Below are 16,277 nucleotides of genomic sequence, written 5' to 3'. Positions count from 1 at the left end.
AAACAACTTGCAGTTTCTCAAGTCGCTCCTGACACAAAAAAATACACTCTAATTTTTCACAGATGAAAACTGGGACATATTTGGTCAAGCAACATACAAATTTGATGATAAACGTTATCAATAGAGAAGAATAAGTAGATTAGGAGAGGCTTCAGCAGCATGCCTTTTCTTGAATTGTCTCCCTCTTGCTGATTTTTCTGAACACAAACTAAAGGAACTGGAATAAGCTGAAGACAAAAAGAGAAAGTAGAAGGATCGTGGACACAGTTTTGGGCACCACAAATCAAGAAAGATATTGATTAACTGGAAGGTGTACAGAAAAGAGCTATCAAAATGATCAAAGGCCTGGAAGCCAAGCCCTATGAGGACTGGCTTAGGGAGCTGGGTATGTTTAGCTTGGATAAAAGAAACCCGAGAGGAGACGTGTTGCCATGTTTAAATATCTGAAAGGATGTCACATTGAGGATGGAACAGGCTTATTTTTGGCTGTTCTGGAACCTAGGACATGGAACATGGAACAACCTAGGACATGGATTCAAATTGCAGAAAAAGAGATTCCACCTGAACATTAGCAAGAACTTCCTAACTTGGGATAAATTAGATGAACACCAACCCATGCAGAAACTCACACAAACCTTTATTTCTTGTTACTATACAGTAACTGTAAAATAAAACAGACATACAAACAATATAGCAGCAGCCTTATTTGAAGACATGGGTGTGAGAAGAATAAATACTTCTAACCATCTGAAAGAGGACATGGATTTCCTTCTTCAAATAAAAAGAGGAGATCCTGTTCAAAGTTCCCTCTGTAATCAAACTAGTAAATGCATTACCTGGGCAGCTGCAGCCATCAACACATTTTTCTTGACACACTTCATTGACATTTAAGCTCTGGCAAGTTTTGGCACAAGGGGATGTGCATTCCTTGTACTCCAAGCCAACTGGACATTGTATCCCTGAAAAAAAGTACGGTATGTGGATTGGAGACATAAATCCATCAAGAATCTCCCAGGAATATGTTTAATTCATGGAAGGAGGAGAAGCTTCTAAAATTTAAATCCTGATTCTACTTTGTTTTTCAAATTATTTTTTTAATTTCTAAGGCAGTCAATATATCAAAAGAAATACAGTAGAGTCTCGCTTATCCAACGTAAACGGGCCGGCAAAACGTTGGATAAGCGAATATGTTGGATAATAAGGAGAGATTAAGTAAAAGCCTATTAAACATTAAATTAGGTTATGATTTTACAAATTACGCACCAAAACATCATGTTATACAACAAATTTGACAGAAAAGGTAGTTCAATAAACAGTAATACTATGTAGTAATTACTGTATTTATGAATTTAGCACCAAAATATCATGATGTATTAAAACATTGACTACAAAAATGTGTTGGATAATCCAGAACATTGGATAAGCGAGTGTTGGATAAGTGAGACTCTACTGTATATATTAACTTACAGTGAACATCTGACTTTTGAAAAATGATTTTGTAAATGTCAAAGGCTTTCATGGCTAGAATCACTGGGTTGCTGTGAGTTTTCTGGGCTGTATGACCATGTTCCAGAAGCATTCTCTCCTGACGTTTCACCCACATCTATGGCAGGCATCCCCAGAAGTTGTGAGGTACCTCACAACCTCTGAGGATGCTTGCCATAGATATGGACGAAACTTCAGAAGGGAATGCTTCTAGAATATGGCCATACAGCCCGGAAAACTCACAGCAACCCAGATTTTGTGAATTCCCAGAACCATTCAAAAACAGTTTAATCCAAAGTAAGCTTCGGGCAAAATTCCGAGTTGTTTTTTATTCTTGTCTTTTTCCATTTTTCAAAGATGCTGCAGATTAAAACGGAAACTTATTAAAACTGAAAATGAGATATGTAGATACAGCATGTATAATAGCCACTTTCTCAAACAGTCGACCATCTCTCTTAAAAAACGAAACCACCTAAGAGATTAAAGTGAATGCTGAAAAATACCTAAACATGGATCTCAATACTCCAAAAAGTGCTAAAATACATTTTTAATTTTCTGCTGGTCTTGCTAAATAGATTATTGCAGAAAGTAGTAGAGTCTCCTTCACTGGGGATCTTTAAACAGAAGTTAGCTGGCCACTTCTCAGGACACTGCTTTAGCAGCAGATACCTGGATGGGCAGGGGGTTAGACTGGATGGCCTTTTAGGTCCTTTCAGTTCTATGATTCTTCAGCTAATAACATGCACACTCATGTCACACAACATGAGATAAATGTATATATAATGTATACAGATTTGTGGATCATTTTAAAGAACAGATTAGTAAGGGAATGTGGCAAATTGATTTATGAATGTGCAAAATGCAACTAACATGGGAACAAATAGTCTGATGTGTCATTCTCCAAGATTAACTGATTCAGAATCTACATTTTCACAACTTACGGCAGTCACTGGTTGCTGTCCATCGTTCCAGAATCACACCATGTTGGGCACAGGTCCTGGCATACTCTAGAAAAACTGCGCAATGGCAGTTTTTGTCTTGGGCACACCTGCACATGTCTTCTTCACATAGATTAATAAATTGTTCTGGATCAACCACATGATGACATTTGGAAAAAACAGTTGAAACTCTTAGCAGCTGGCAATTTTCTACACTGATCTGGAAATACAGAACAATAAAAACAATTACAAATTTCAACTTTAAGATTAAGCATCAAATTTTAACGGTTTTATGGTATTTATGTTTTATTTTTATATGATGTATTGTATTGTATTGTTATTGTTGGTTGTGTGGCATTGAATATTGCCTTGTTTTAAGCCACTCTGCATCACCTGTGGGGTGAAAGAGAGTGAGATATAAGTATAGTAAGTAGAATAAAAAATGTGCTATAAAAATGCTTGTATTTGAGAAAGTTGATTAAGAGAACACATACTGCCATAATCTGGATGGTTGGAAGCCAAGTCCTTCTTCCCCGCAAGTCCTGCTCTTCTTTCTTTATTCTGTTTGTACTTTTAGTATTAGTTGATATTTAATGTGTGTTTATGCTGTTTTTAGTTTGTTTGTATTATCCCACATATGTTTTTCACACAGTATAAAAAGTGTTTTTTTGTCTCAGTGTTTGTTTGTTTTTAAATAAGAAGCAGATGAGAAACAAACTTTAGTGGATAATTTGACCTAGAATCAAGGAAAATAATTAGAAGAGTGGCTTACTTCATTTAGTGAGACGAACACTCTCTTCATTTCAAATACATTTTCCAGGTAACAGACAACTTTAAATGTGGATATTAACATACAACCAAAATCAAAAACATGGCACAATGTGAAGTAAAAGATAGAGAAGCTCAATGTTTCTTTTTAAAAAAAAGACTAATAGCCGATTGTGGCATAGACCATGAACCTGAAGAACATCCCTGAAGAATCTATACACTCATGTAAAATAAATTTGCATAATTGACTAGGAACCAGAAAAACTCTAGGGCCAAACTAGAGACATTACCAAGGAAGAATTGAAGACTCTATCTGCAGCAAAAAAAGGCTCATTGGATGATAGATAAAATTTCAAATGGCTAAAGAGAGGCAAGAAGCAAAAGTGAAGGGAAACAAGTCAGAATTATGAATGCATAATTCATCCACTGTGCAGAGGGACAAGGAGAACTATATCAGGCAATGTAAATAAATAGAAGACACCAGGAAAGTTAAAACAATAGATTTCTTCAACAAGATATGAGAAATGACAGGGAATGATAAATTAAGACTGGGGATGCTGTATGTCCAACAGAAGGCCTTTCCGCATAGCCATATAACCCAGAATATCAAGGCAGAAAATCCCACAATATTTGCTTTGAACTGGGTTATCTGAGTCCACACTGCCATATATTCCAGTTCAAAGCAGAAAATGTGGGATTTTATTCAGCTGTGTGGAAGGGACCAGCAAAACACCGGGCTGTGCCGGGCTGTGGCACAGGCTGGAAAGCAAGCCAGCTGCAACAAATCACTCTGACCAAGAGGTCATGAGTTCGAGGCCAGCCCGTGCCTGCGTCTTGTCTCTGTCTCTGTTCTATGTTATGGCATTGAATGTTTGCCTTTATGTGTGCAATGTGATCCGCCCTGAGTCCCCTTCAGGGTGAGAAGGGCGGAATATAAATGCTGTAAATAAATAAATAAATAAATATGATCATGAAGATGATTTCACTGAAGAAGTCAGTAAAAGAGATGACAAGTTTGTTCAAGGGAAGAACCTTTTGTCAATGAATTTATAGTTTTAGAATGGAAAATAGGAGCTTGTCTCAAAGCACTTGGGAAAAATAGATGGCATACCACTTGCTATTTCAAGCTTCAAAAACAGAATACATCTGTCATAAATTGACTCTCTTCCATAGTATGTGGTATCACTGGCCTGCAGGCTCAAGAGACACAAAATCCACAAGAACATGTAACAAAAAGTCTTTATTTTGGTGCCTTTCAACACAATTAAATTATAAAACCATACGCCACTAGATGGAGATAGTGTTCAAGCCTGGCTAACTGCTTATCCAAACCCTTCTATTTGAAGCCAGCTGCTACAATTATTACAACTCTTACTTATCTGTTACCACAATTAAGTCCAAAGGCTTAGCTGGCTCCTTCCCTCCTTCTTCAACAGTCTCTCTCAATAATTCCTCTTGTTTGTCCTTCTGGCCTTCCTTCTCCATTCTTCCACCTTCCTTCTTGCTGTTCTGTGTATTTTCCCATTTCAACCCCTGCTCCAAGGTTCCACACACTCTTTTCCACACCTCTTGAGCCTGCACATTATTATCCTATTATCCCTTTACATACAAGTATACTCTTCCAGGCTCCATTCAGGATTCTCTGCTTGAGCAGTTCCCTCCCTGTTACACCATCCAAATTCTAACAAAATCAGCTGACCAATATGGAAAACAAAATACAAGCTCATACCCCATGTTTAATATACACTCTAGTCCTCAAGAAAGTGTTTTGCAGTCATAACCCACCATTGAGTAACTCTGCAATGCAAGCAGCATACAGATCAATATTTTATCATAAAGGCTACCACAAATAAACCAAGAAATGTCAACCACCGTGTCAGACTACACAGAGAAGCATGTGATCAATTTCAACAGAAAGGAGCAAACCACAAAAATTAACAAAATCTGGCTACTGGTATTTAAAAAAACTTTAAAATCAAGACAGTAAATAAATAACTTTCAGAAAACAGGGGAATTCCAGGCATGAAATAATGAGGGCCAATTAACACCTCCCAACAAAGGATTCCACCAGGCAGGAAGCAGTCAGGCTTTGAAGTTGAAAGGCCATTCAATGCTAAGCAAGATGCTCAGTTGCAACATTCACACTTGCCTCAGGTAGACAAGAGTTCTTTCTCCCACCCTGGACATTCCACAGGTATATAAACCTCACTTGCCTAGTTTCCAGCAGAGCTCACAACCTCTGAGGATGCCTGCCATAGATGTGGGTGAAACGTCAGGAGAGAATGCTTCTGGAACATGACTCACAGCAACCCAGCAATTCCAGCCATGAACGCCTTCGACAACACAAACCAAGAAATGCCAGACATCCAAGTTGGCTCCAGAAAAGAAAAAGGAATGAGGAATCATATTGCAAGCATATTTTGGATAACGAAGGACACAAAAGAAATTCTGAAGAAAATCCTATTGTGCTTCATAGATTTTAGCCAAGCCTTTGACTGTGTGGGTCAACAAAATTATATCTATTTATTTATTTATTTACAGTATTTATATTCCGCCCTTCTCACCCCGAAGGGGACTCGGGGCGGATCACATTACACATATAAGGCAAACATTCAATGCCTTAACATAGAACAAAGACAGAGACAAACGCAGGCTCCGAGCTGGCCTCGAACTCATGACCTCTTGGTCAGAATGATTTGTTGCAGCTGGCTGCAGCTGGCTGCAGCTGGCTGCTCACCAGCCTGCGCCACAGGTGCAGATAATTAAAATTATCTATATTGTAAGCTTTTTGATAGCTCTGAGAACCATACACAAACTTCTCCCTCCCTTGTAACACTAAAGTGATTAAAGAAAGAGTGCTTGATTGGCTGAAAGGCATCATAGGACCCTTCCACATTGCCATATAATCCAGATTATCAAAGCAGATAATCCACATTTCTGCTTTGAACTGGATTATATGAGTCTACACTACCATATAATCCAGCTCAATGCAGATCATCTGGATTGTAGAAGGGGCCTTAGTAAAGTTCTCTGTAAGCATATTTTCCCAGATCTAAATTCTACAACCTAAACCAGCCCATTTTACTGTCTTTACCTATGATTTATCTGTGGACTATAGGTCCTTGTCCCAACAGGTTTTCAATCACAATTCTGTAACAAGTGTGATGCTACGATCAGAGTTATCATCAACCAAAGCCACTGGAAGGATTCATACTCATGAAGAACATGTCAAAAAATGCTATAAACAGTATGTGAAGAGGATAAAAGAACAAGCAAATTCTACAGGGTAGTAGGCGAAATACCATCTCAACCACAGCTATTGTTCTCTGTCTCCTATAGCTGACAATGGCACATTAAATTGAGCAGAGGAATGGGAGAGCTCTGTGCTATTGAGGCCGAGAGTGGCAAACAAGGGAAGCTGTGTTCTTGGTATAAAAGATGAAAATTCTTCAGTAGGCACTGGTATTGCCAGACTGCTATTAATAGAACAATGTTTAACTTTGACAGCAAATATATTAGAGTAATGTTTGAAAATGCCATTGGAAAATAAATAGGCTTCCCTTCTTTAGCCTGAACCAGAAAGTCCCTCTTTCAAAGCAGCTACATTTGACAAGTAGCTGACACAGATAGGACTGTTGCAGTCTAATATCTGGTTCTGAAAAAGTTGGCTTTGGACAAACAGCCTTGCCATTACCCAACACTGAGTGACGATAACTCATATCCGAGGGAAGAAATGAATCTCTTTCTGAGTGTAGATGTAGAAAAAGTGGAATATCTCCTTCTTGAGGATAAATGTCTAAAATGTGATATGTTGCATGAAAAACAATCAGTCCATCCCTGATTAACTAAGCATCTATGTCAGTGGGCAGATTTAGCTCTCTCAGGATGATTTACAATTTAGCTATAGATTAAAAAAAAAAACTATTGGTCACAGGTGATTTACATAGCCCTTAATTAAGTACTGAAGCCATCATAATGCAATAGAATCTCACTTATCCAAGCTAAATCTCCTGACAGACCCCACCTGGACATGGAAAGCGCCTTAAACGTATATTTAAACGTATAATTATGTATATTTTTAATGTATATTCTTAATGGATTTTTAAATTTGATGAAAACTGTTTTTTTGATGTGTATTGTTTATATTGTAAGCCGCCCTGAGTCCCCTGATGGGTGAGAAGGGCGGGGTAGAAGTGATGTAATAATAATAATAATAATAATAATAATAATAATAATAATAATAATAATAATAATAATACGGGCTGGCAGAACCTTGGATAAGTGAATATCTTGGATAATAAGGAGAGATTAAGGAAAAGCCTATTAAACATCAAATTAGGTTATGATTTTACAAATTAAGCACCAAAACATCATGTTATACAACAAATTTGACAGAAAAAGTAGTTCAATACATAGTAATGTTATGTTATAATTACTGTATTTACGAATTTAGCACCAAAATATCATGATATATTGAAAACATTGACTGCAAAAATGTCTTGGATAATCCAGAAACTTGGATAAGCGAGGCTTGGATAAGTGAGACTCTACTGTAGTTGCAGATTTTCTATACTGTGGTGCTTTCATTAATCAAAGGTATGTCTACGGTCAAGAAATTAAGATTTGGAAGGGCACCTATAAAGGAACTAGATCAGATCCTCACTATCAAAATCAGTTTTGTCCATGATATGGTATTTTCAATCGTGAAAGCTAGATAGTGAAGAAAGTTGACAGGAAGAAAATCAACTACCAGTAATTAGAAATGTGGAATTAGATTAGTGTTCTATAGGTACTACTAAAAAGATTTTTTAAAAAATCTTGGTCTTAAAGCCTGGACTGTCCCTAGAAGCCAAAAGGATGAAGCTGAGATAAACATACTTTGGACACGTCATGAGTGTTGGAAATAGCAACCTTCTTCAAGCCTCCAATAGTTGTTTTGTATATAATTCAGATTACTTACTGTATTATATATGTGTGTGTTGATATGCAGTTTTATTTTAATTCTATGTTGTGGGAGGGGCTGTAGACCACATGACCAGCTCTAGAATTGTTCAGGACTCAGACTATTTTTTAGAAGAACTGTATGCTTTCAGACACCAGTAGAAACAGTATGCTATACAGAAGCCATTCGAATTTTAATGTAGAAACTGAGACTCTATTAGACTCTCAGACCAGAGAGATGCTGTTGACTTTGGACTGTTGATTATAAGAAAGATGCCCTGTGTTACCTACACAGAGAAACTACTTCAAATCCTATCTGTAACTGATATGCAAAATACCTGTATACATGAAATTTGTGAGTAAACTACATTACTTTTAAATAAGTCTGCTTATTTTTATCTCTTGAGAACATAATTTAAAGGCAAATATATTTTAAGAGAGAGTAGATGTTTCTGGCAACTAAAAAACACTTCTGAAACTCTGCTATCTATGTATCTAACTATCTGATTTTGTGCATTGGCATATCTTTGTCCCTAACAGTTCAAAGAGATACCTAGGTATATCAGTTTAATAGCTGAAGGATCTAATTACCTTGCATGAATGCCATTTTCTCAAAATGTGATGGCATCGTTTTTCAAAAGGTTATGACTTCTAACAACGTCATGCATTTCCAAAGATTATAAAATCTCTAAAAGGTTATGGAGATTTACATGTTCCAAAAATAAGAAGACACAACTCACTAGAAAAGACAATAATGCTTGGTAAGGTAGATGACAGTAGAAAAAGAGGATGACTACAGGAAAAATGGATAGGTTCAATCAAGGAAACCACAGCCCTAAATCTACGGGACCTGAGCAGGGATGGTGATGACCAGGACTCTTAGAGGTCTCTTATTCACAGGACCGCCATCAGTTCATGCTGACAATATTCCATAAACAAATTGGAAAATAACTGCACCCAGTCTGTGCGTAAATATCCTTTTGGCAAATGTGAATCTCCATGAATATGTAGAGACCACCTTTTGAAAACCACTTGTCAAGGAAAGCGTAACTTTGTTAGAAGTCAACTTTCTGAACAAGTGATAGTCATAAGCAGCCATGTAATGGCACACAGGTTACTCAGCTGTTAAACTGAAGAACCATATCTTTAAACTGCCACATCACTACAAAAATATATTTGATTAGTAGAGTTTTTAAGATGTTTATTTGCAGTTGCAGTTGCCCAAAAGCTATGCACTCCCTTGAAACCTCTTAGTTTAAAACATGTACTCAGAGAACATTTCTTATCGAAGTTCAGTTACAGGTAGGATGTAGCTTCTCTCTGTGTTGAGTACACAGGACACCATTCTATCAATAGTCCATAGCCTTTAAGTATACTTGTACTCACTGAAGTCCATAATCATACTTCTGTACTGAAGTTTCTAAAGCAAACTTCTCTACTGAAGTCCAAACAGCAACCTGCTTTCATTGAAGACCAAACACATACTTCTCCATTGAAGTCCAAATAGCAACCTTCTCTATTGAAGTCCAAACACACTCTGAATAAAAAATGGAGTCCTGAGCCTGCACATGCTCAGTACAATCACATGTACATAACCCCTCCCACACCAAAGAGCCAAATTGGCAAATTAACATTCACAGGTTAGCAAATATATACATTAACAAATAAATAGTGAGAGGCTTAGGAAGTTGCTATTTCCAACAGACATCAACATGGGATGACGTTGAACTCCAATTTCAGCATCAAGGATTGAAGAGAAATAATCTCCCTCAGGTCAAATGTTGCAAGGGATCAGAAAGGGGGCATGCTGGTCTAGATGCGTCTTCCAATCTGGCAGCCAGGTTTGACAACAGCACATCATCTATTACCTCTCATCAGCCCAATTTTTTTAAAAAATATTTCAATGGAAAATATGTACTGATATTCAAAAGCATACTTTGATAAGCTTTCCATCAAGTTAAAAATATCCTCTGAGAAAGTGAAAAGTTGGAAGTGCCATCATGTTAATACTCAATTCCACCACCAGTGGCCAGCTGTTATTGAAAAATGATGACACTACAACTCAATGGGAGTTGCCCCATTTAACATGGCCTCCCTTGTACCAACCTCATCTGCCATATCAGATGTGATGTTGCAGGTCTGATTTGGTGGGGCCACTCGCCGGCATTTTTTTTCTTCATTGTTCATGGCCCATGAATTAGCAAAATGATAGCTGTTTTCCTCCAGAATCCCTGCAATTGAGAAAAGGAATAGAAATGCATGGATCTCCAATTCTGTGTGAAAGTATGCAGTTACAGAACAACCTAGGTTATGACTTGACAAAAGGCACAGCACTCTCTTTTTAACTTGTTTCTCAAAATGAATGACCCCTCTAGAATAATAGCTAGGGTGACTAACTTTCTGCCATTAATTTAAGAGAGATTTAGTCACAACAAATTTTGCACATTTTAGCATCACAGCATCACTCTAGCAAAAGTTCATGGAATGAATCCCAAGTTAACAAAACATCTGTCAGTGAAAGGTTCCACTCCACTTTTCCTCCTTCCCCTCTGTCTGGCTGGATTTTTAGCAGCATCAGTATTTGAAGGATTATCAAGTTTGGCTGGAGAAACACAGACATTCAATGCTAAAAGGATCGGATTCTGCTTTAGTTAATCCTATTGCAGTAGTATGTGCTTGCCCACAAGAGGCAAGGTGCATAGTAGTTGCCTCCAGAAACCCTTACTGACCATGTGTGAAGAGAGACAAAATTCATACAGATAAGCCTGCCTCACTAGCCATCCTATAAGCATATTTTTACAAACAGATTAGGAGGTTTGGCTATAAAACTAAAAAAAGGGGGAAGCTGCTGAAATGAAAAGTAATCTCTTAATAAAAGAAATACAGTAGAGTCTCACTTATCCAAGCTAAACGGGCCAGCAGAACCTTGGATAAGTGAATATCTTGGATAATAAGGAGGGATGAAGGAAAAGCCTATTAAACATAAAATTAGGTTATGATTTTACAAATTAAGCACCAAAACATCATGTTATACAACAAATTTGACAGAAAAAATAGTTCAATACACAGTAATGTTAAGTTGTAATTACTGTATTTATGAATTTAGCACCAAAATATCATGATATATTGAAAACATTGACTACAAAAATGCCTTGGATAATCCAGAACCTTGGATAAACGAGTCTTGGATAAGTGAGACTCTACTGTATACAAGGATTCTGTGGAAGGTCACAAGTGCTTTTGCTTTCATAATGTGGAATTATCTGACTTGGTTGTTTCATTTCACATATGCACAATTAGTTATGAATGAAATGTTTATGGGAACATTGAGTTATGAATAAAAGATTTATGGGAATATCTCCTCTTTTTCTTCCTCTTCCTTTCTCTCCTCCTTCCTCTTCCTTTTTCCCCCTCATCATCTCTTCCTCCTCTTCCTTCACTTCCCAGTGACACTTAGATGGATAGGATTCCAGGGATATAAATATACATGTGCGAGATACAAAGCAGTGACTGTTCTGCCCCCACCCCGTCATAAAAGCTTGGAAGGTGAACTGGCTGTGCAGAGAACAGATCAGGGACTATATAGTTCAATCAAACAGGAATGTATTAACTGACAAGAATTTTAGACTTTTTCTCCTCCTGAGTCTCACTACAAAGTCTTTATGAAGAGAGGTAAAGTCTTTGAGAGATCGACACAGTTTCTGGCTGAACTGAGGCTCTTGAATATTTATTTCTTCTTATTGTCTCTTTCTTATATGGTGTTCAACTGTCTCTAAGATGGTCTCAGTATTAAACTCAGACTGGACTTGAATACAGCTCCAACTGGACTTGAATACAGCTCATATAGCTCCAACTGGACGTGCTATTTATACACCTTCCGGCCTTCCTCTCTCTTCACTTCCAGTCACAAAAAGGCTGACTCTTCCAAAAACCAGAAGTGCCTTGCCTGAGGCTTCATCCCTGAGAGGATTCTTAAAGGGGCAGGGCGATGGAGGTTTCAAATGCAAAGGGCTGTCTGGACTGACTCCCCAAAAACTGTACATAAAAATATTAACTAAAAAGGGCTTAACTAGGGGTAAACAGAGCTGAAATCAATTTTATTATGACCTAAACATGAAAATGTCCTGTACAACCAAATTTCACAATAAATTATTGATTATATTTTAGTTTATTAAATGAGAGAGGGGGCTAAACAAACAATTTTTGCAATTTTCCCATAGTTCTTTACCCATATTTCCTTTAAAAAATAAATATGGAGTCCCTCATTATGAAGCCAAGGCAGCTTAAGGGATTGTGGTTTTATGTTGGCTCTATCAAATTATTTTTGTGCACACAAAATGGGACTCGTGGCAGATGCATTTATTTTTATTTTCTGTATGTGCATGTACACATAAAGTCAGTGGCATGCAGTGTTTTGAATGCTGGATGAGGGAGGACATTGGGGATCCCCAATGTCCATATTCACATGCAAACTTCCCCTCGTTTCTTCACACTTTAAAATTGGAGTCCCACGAATGCCATCAGATGATGCAAGACTTTTTCCAGGGGCATTTTTGGAGCCAGGTAGCTATCAATTCTAGTTATCTCTATGGACTTAGAAACATGAAAAGGCATGAAATTTAATGTGTGATGACAATTGTTGCATTTCTCCATGTAAGTAACATTTTATGATGCTTACTTGTAGACGTTCAAATGGGCGGTCTTAAATTTTCCTCAATTATACTATTGCCTCATTGCTCCACTAGGATGGACCTCTCTATAGGAATTTCCAAAATGTCATAACATGAGTATTTTCCAAAATCTCAAGGTTTTGCATTTCCGTCATGGCGTAATTACTCTTTTTTAAAAAATAAAGGAAATAAAAGCTATACAGGTGGAGACTACCCTTCCACGTATGATAGCAAATGAAATGGGTGATTGCTGTTGACATGGTTGTAGTCCATAACGTGGGATGAGGTAGACTAAATTCTCCATTTTCAAACAAAATGGAAAGGCACAGAACACTATGATAAGAAATTAATTTAATTTAACATGGCCCAAAGGAAATGGAGCTCTTAGAACCCTAGAACAACTTTTTAATGGAGATCTTAATGGCCTGAGGGTCAGGTAATTTGTAATTGTTTTAATGGTATCATGATTTGATGTTTTGATTGTATTAATTTGTCAAATGTTGGCTTATGTAGTGTTTATTCCTGTTTAGGTTTGCTTATATGTTGTTTTTGTTGTATTTTATGTTATGTATTTTTGTCACTCAACCATTATACGCTGCTTTAAGTCCCACCCATGGGAGAAAAGCGGGATAATAATAATAGTAATAGTAATAATAATAATAATCCCTTTAAAAATACAAATAATAATAAAATGCAAAATAAACATTTCAAAATAAGATATAAAAACACAACTGACCTCTCAAGCAAATGCAATTATGAAATTTTTACAAAAGATTATTGTTCTACTTAACTTCATTTTAGTTTTTGCTAAATATAAACCAATATATTTAAAATTAATACATAACCATCATCAGTAATATTAATATCAGAATTTAATCACTTTGACTAAGGTTTGGAAGGTCTTGAAATTCATTACCTAAAAATCCGATCTTATCTAGCAGCAGAAAATAAGCTTGCACCCTCTTCAATGTGACATATTTAAACACGACTACCATGTCCCCTCACAGTCTTCTTTTCTTTAAATTAAGTACAGTAGAATCTCGCTTATCCAACATAAATGGGCCAGCAGAACGTTGGATAAGTGAAAATGTTGGATAATAAGCACCAAAACATCATGTTTTACCAAAAAAATCAACAGAAAAAGCAGTTAAATACATGGTAACATTATGTAGTAATTACTGTATTTACAAATTTAGCACCAAAACATCGCAATGCATTGAAAACATTGACTACAAAGCACTGACTACTAAAAGGCAGACTGTGTTGGATAATCCAGAATGTTGGATAAGTGAAGGTTGGAAAAGCGAGGCTCTATTGTATACCCAACTCCCTATGCTGCTTCTCATAGGACTTGGCTTCCAGACTTTTGGTTGTTTTGGTTGCTCTTATCTTGAAACATACTAGCTTGTCAACGTCCTTCTTGAATTGTCATGCCCACAACTGGACACAGCATTTCAGCTAAGTCTGACTAAAGCAGGCTTATTACTTTGTTCAATCTAGATATTATAGCCCTAGAATTGCATTGACTTTTAATGCATCACTGTGAACTCCTATTCAGTTTGTGGTCAAATAAGGCCCTTTCCACACAGCCATATACCTCCGAACATCAAAGCAGAAAATCCCACAGTATCTGCTTTGAACTGAGTTATCTGAGTCCACACTGCCATATATCCCAGTTCAAAATGTGGGATTTTATTCAGCTGTATGGAAGGGGCCTCAGATTCCCAGAACCCCTTCACTTGTACTGGTTTCAAGCCAGGTGTCATCCAACTTATATCTGTGTGCTTCGTTTTTATTGCTTAAGGAGGAGGAAAATGGAAAATGTCAAAACAGAAGGGCAATAAGTTTTCAGGAGAAATTCAGTGCTCTCCTCAAATCACACAGATCTTAGGGTTTAAATTTGGCAGGCCTCTTTGAATCAGAGAAAGTGAAATTGTGCCAAGGTGGAGAGCAAAAGCTATAAGGGGAATTGGGAATATATGCATGTTACATTGATTCACACCTTGTATCTCCCTCCAAGCTTTCTAAGGCAGCCACCATTCCATGCAAAAGCAATGATGCATATCTTAGGATCTTTTGTAGATAGTGAGGAAAAGGGAACCATGGCATGAAAACATTGACTACAAAAATGGCTTGGATTATCCAGAGGCTTGGATAAGTGAGACTCAACTGTATTTATAATCTTTCTTTTCCTTCCTGCTCTCTATTACCTTAACATGGCAAATTCCATTGTCTTCAGCCATTTCTGCTGATCTCCATGCTTTGCTCAGTTTTGATACCAGCGGACCAATCGCACTTGAGGGGTCTTTATAACCTTAAAAGGCTGAGAATCACTCTAATACATATTTACCCCTGCAGTCGGAGTGAAGCTAGAATCCTCCTCCTTCCCATCTTTAATTATCTCAGATACATTTGTAAAAGATGACTGAGATATTTTAGTTTATCAGTAAGATTGCACTTGTTTAAATTCTTTGTCCTCACCTTCCAGGATCCTCTTTTGGCTTCTCCCACTTCCCTGCCACACAAAATTGGCAGGTGTGGATTGGTAAACTATTGCCTTTCAGAATCCTTCACTGACCATAATTGTTTGAGTGCTCTTGTTATAAGCTATGCTAATGTGACTTACAAGATGCCTCTTGTCATATTCTGGACAAGAGGCCAGGTAGGGACAATGGTTTCGCCTGGAAAAAGACAAACCTCATATTAAAAGAACAAATTGGATCTTTCCTATGAAGCCCCTTCTCTCCTGTTGAGACAAGGAAATGGTCTCATTGTTGCATTCCAGAGAGCAATCAGCAGCTTGATATCTTATTTACTCCTAATAAATCTTACCAAACTACTACATCATACTTGTCGGCTTTGTCACATGTGGCAACTCCATTGTTTTCATCATAGGACTATCTAAGAGTTGATAGGAGGCATTGCCACAGGGTGACAGAGGTCCTGTGCTGAAAACAATGGAGCTGTCACATACAACAAAACCAAGCAAGTATAAACAAATATTGGAATAGCATGGGGAGATTCCAGAAGGCTATCCCCCTACTGATTCCAGCAATTCAAGAGGGGGATCCCAGACAAAGGGGCTGGAATACACAGCACTTTAGAGCTCTTCCAACTTAGTTTCTTAGATTCTAATGTGATGTATGGTCAGAATATTTGTACGATCTCTCATTTAGGCTACAATCCTGTACACATCTGGGAATGTTGCTTTGTAGAGACTGTTATTTCAGAGTCACAAGCTGGAAGAGAAACTATGATTCACTGGTTGCTTCATCCTGGATTGTCTTTTCTTTCTCAACTTCTCAATCAACTTTTGACTGCAACATGATGTATTCCAAAAGCAACAGGAAGTAGCCACCCAGTCTTTATCTATATGCCAAAGGGAGATTTACTATCTGCCCATTCTGGACAAATGTCATTCATTCTGATGGGGCACTGGGATGGATTCACTGGCTGTAGGACAGAAAAGAATGAA

At 37.4% G+C, this 16,277-nt stretch overlaps 1 protein-coding gene across 1 annotated transcript in view; it reads right to left on the bottom strand.

The window, feature by feature from the left end:
• The window catches only part of vwf (von Willebrand factor), a 197,532-nt gene that overhangs the window by 157,238 nt on the left and 24,017 nt on the right, over nt 1-16,277 (bottom strand). The window contains exons 6-8 of the mRNA XM_062981993.1: nt 10,239-10,363; nt 2,427-2,643; nt 837-959 (exon numbers count right to left, since the gene is read on the bottom strand). Of these exons, the coding sequence (XP_062838063.1) occupies nt 837-959; nt 2,427-2,643; nt 10,239-10,363 (465 nt within the window). The remainder of the gene's footprint in view (nt 1-836; nt 960-2,426; nt 2,644-10,238; nt 10,364-16,277) is intronic.

This window comes from Anolis carolinensis, chromosome 5 (assembly GCF_035594765.1).
Source record: "Anolis carolinensis isolate JA03-04 chromosome 5, rAnoCar3.1.pri, whole genome shotgun sequence".
Taxonomy (NCBI): domain Eukaryota; kingdom Metazoa; phylum Chordata; class Lepidosauria; order Squamata; family Dactyloidae; genus Anolis; species Anolis carolinensis.
The sequence above is the reverse complement of the archived record's forward strand: the minus strand, read 5'-3'. Positions and strand labels throughout refer to the sequence as shown.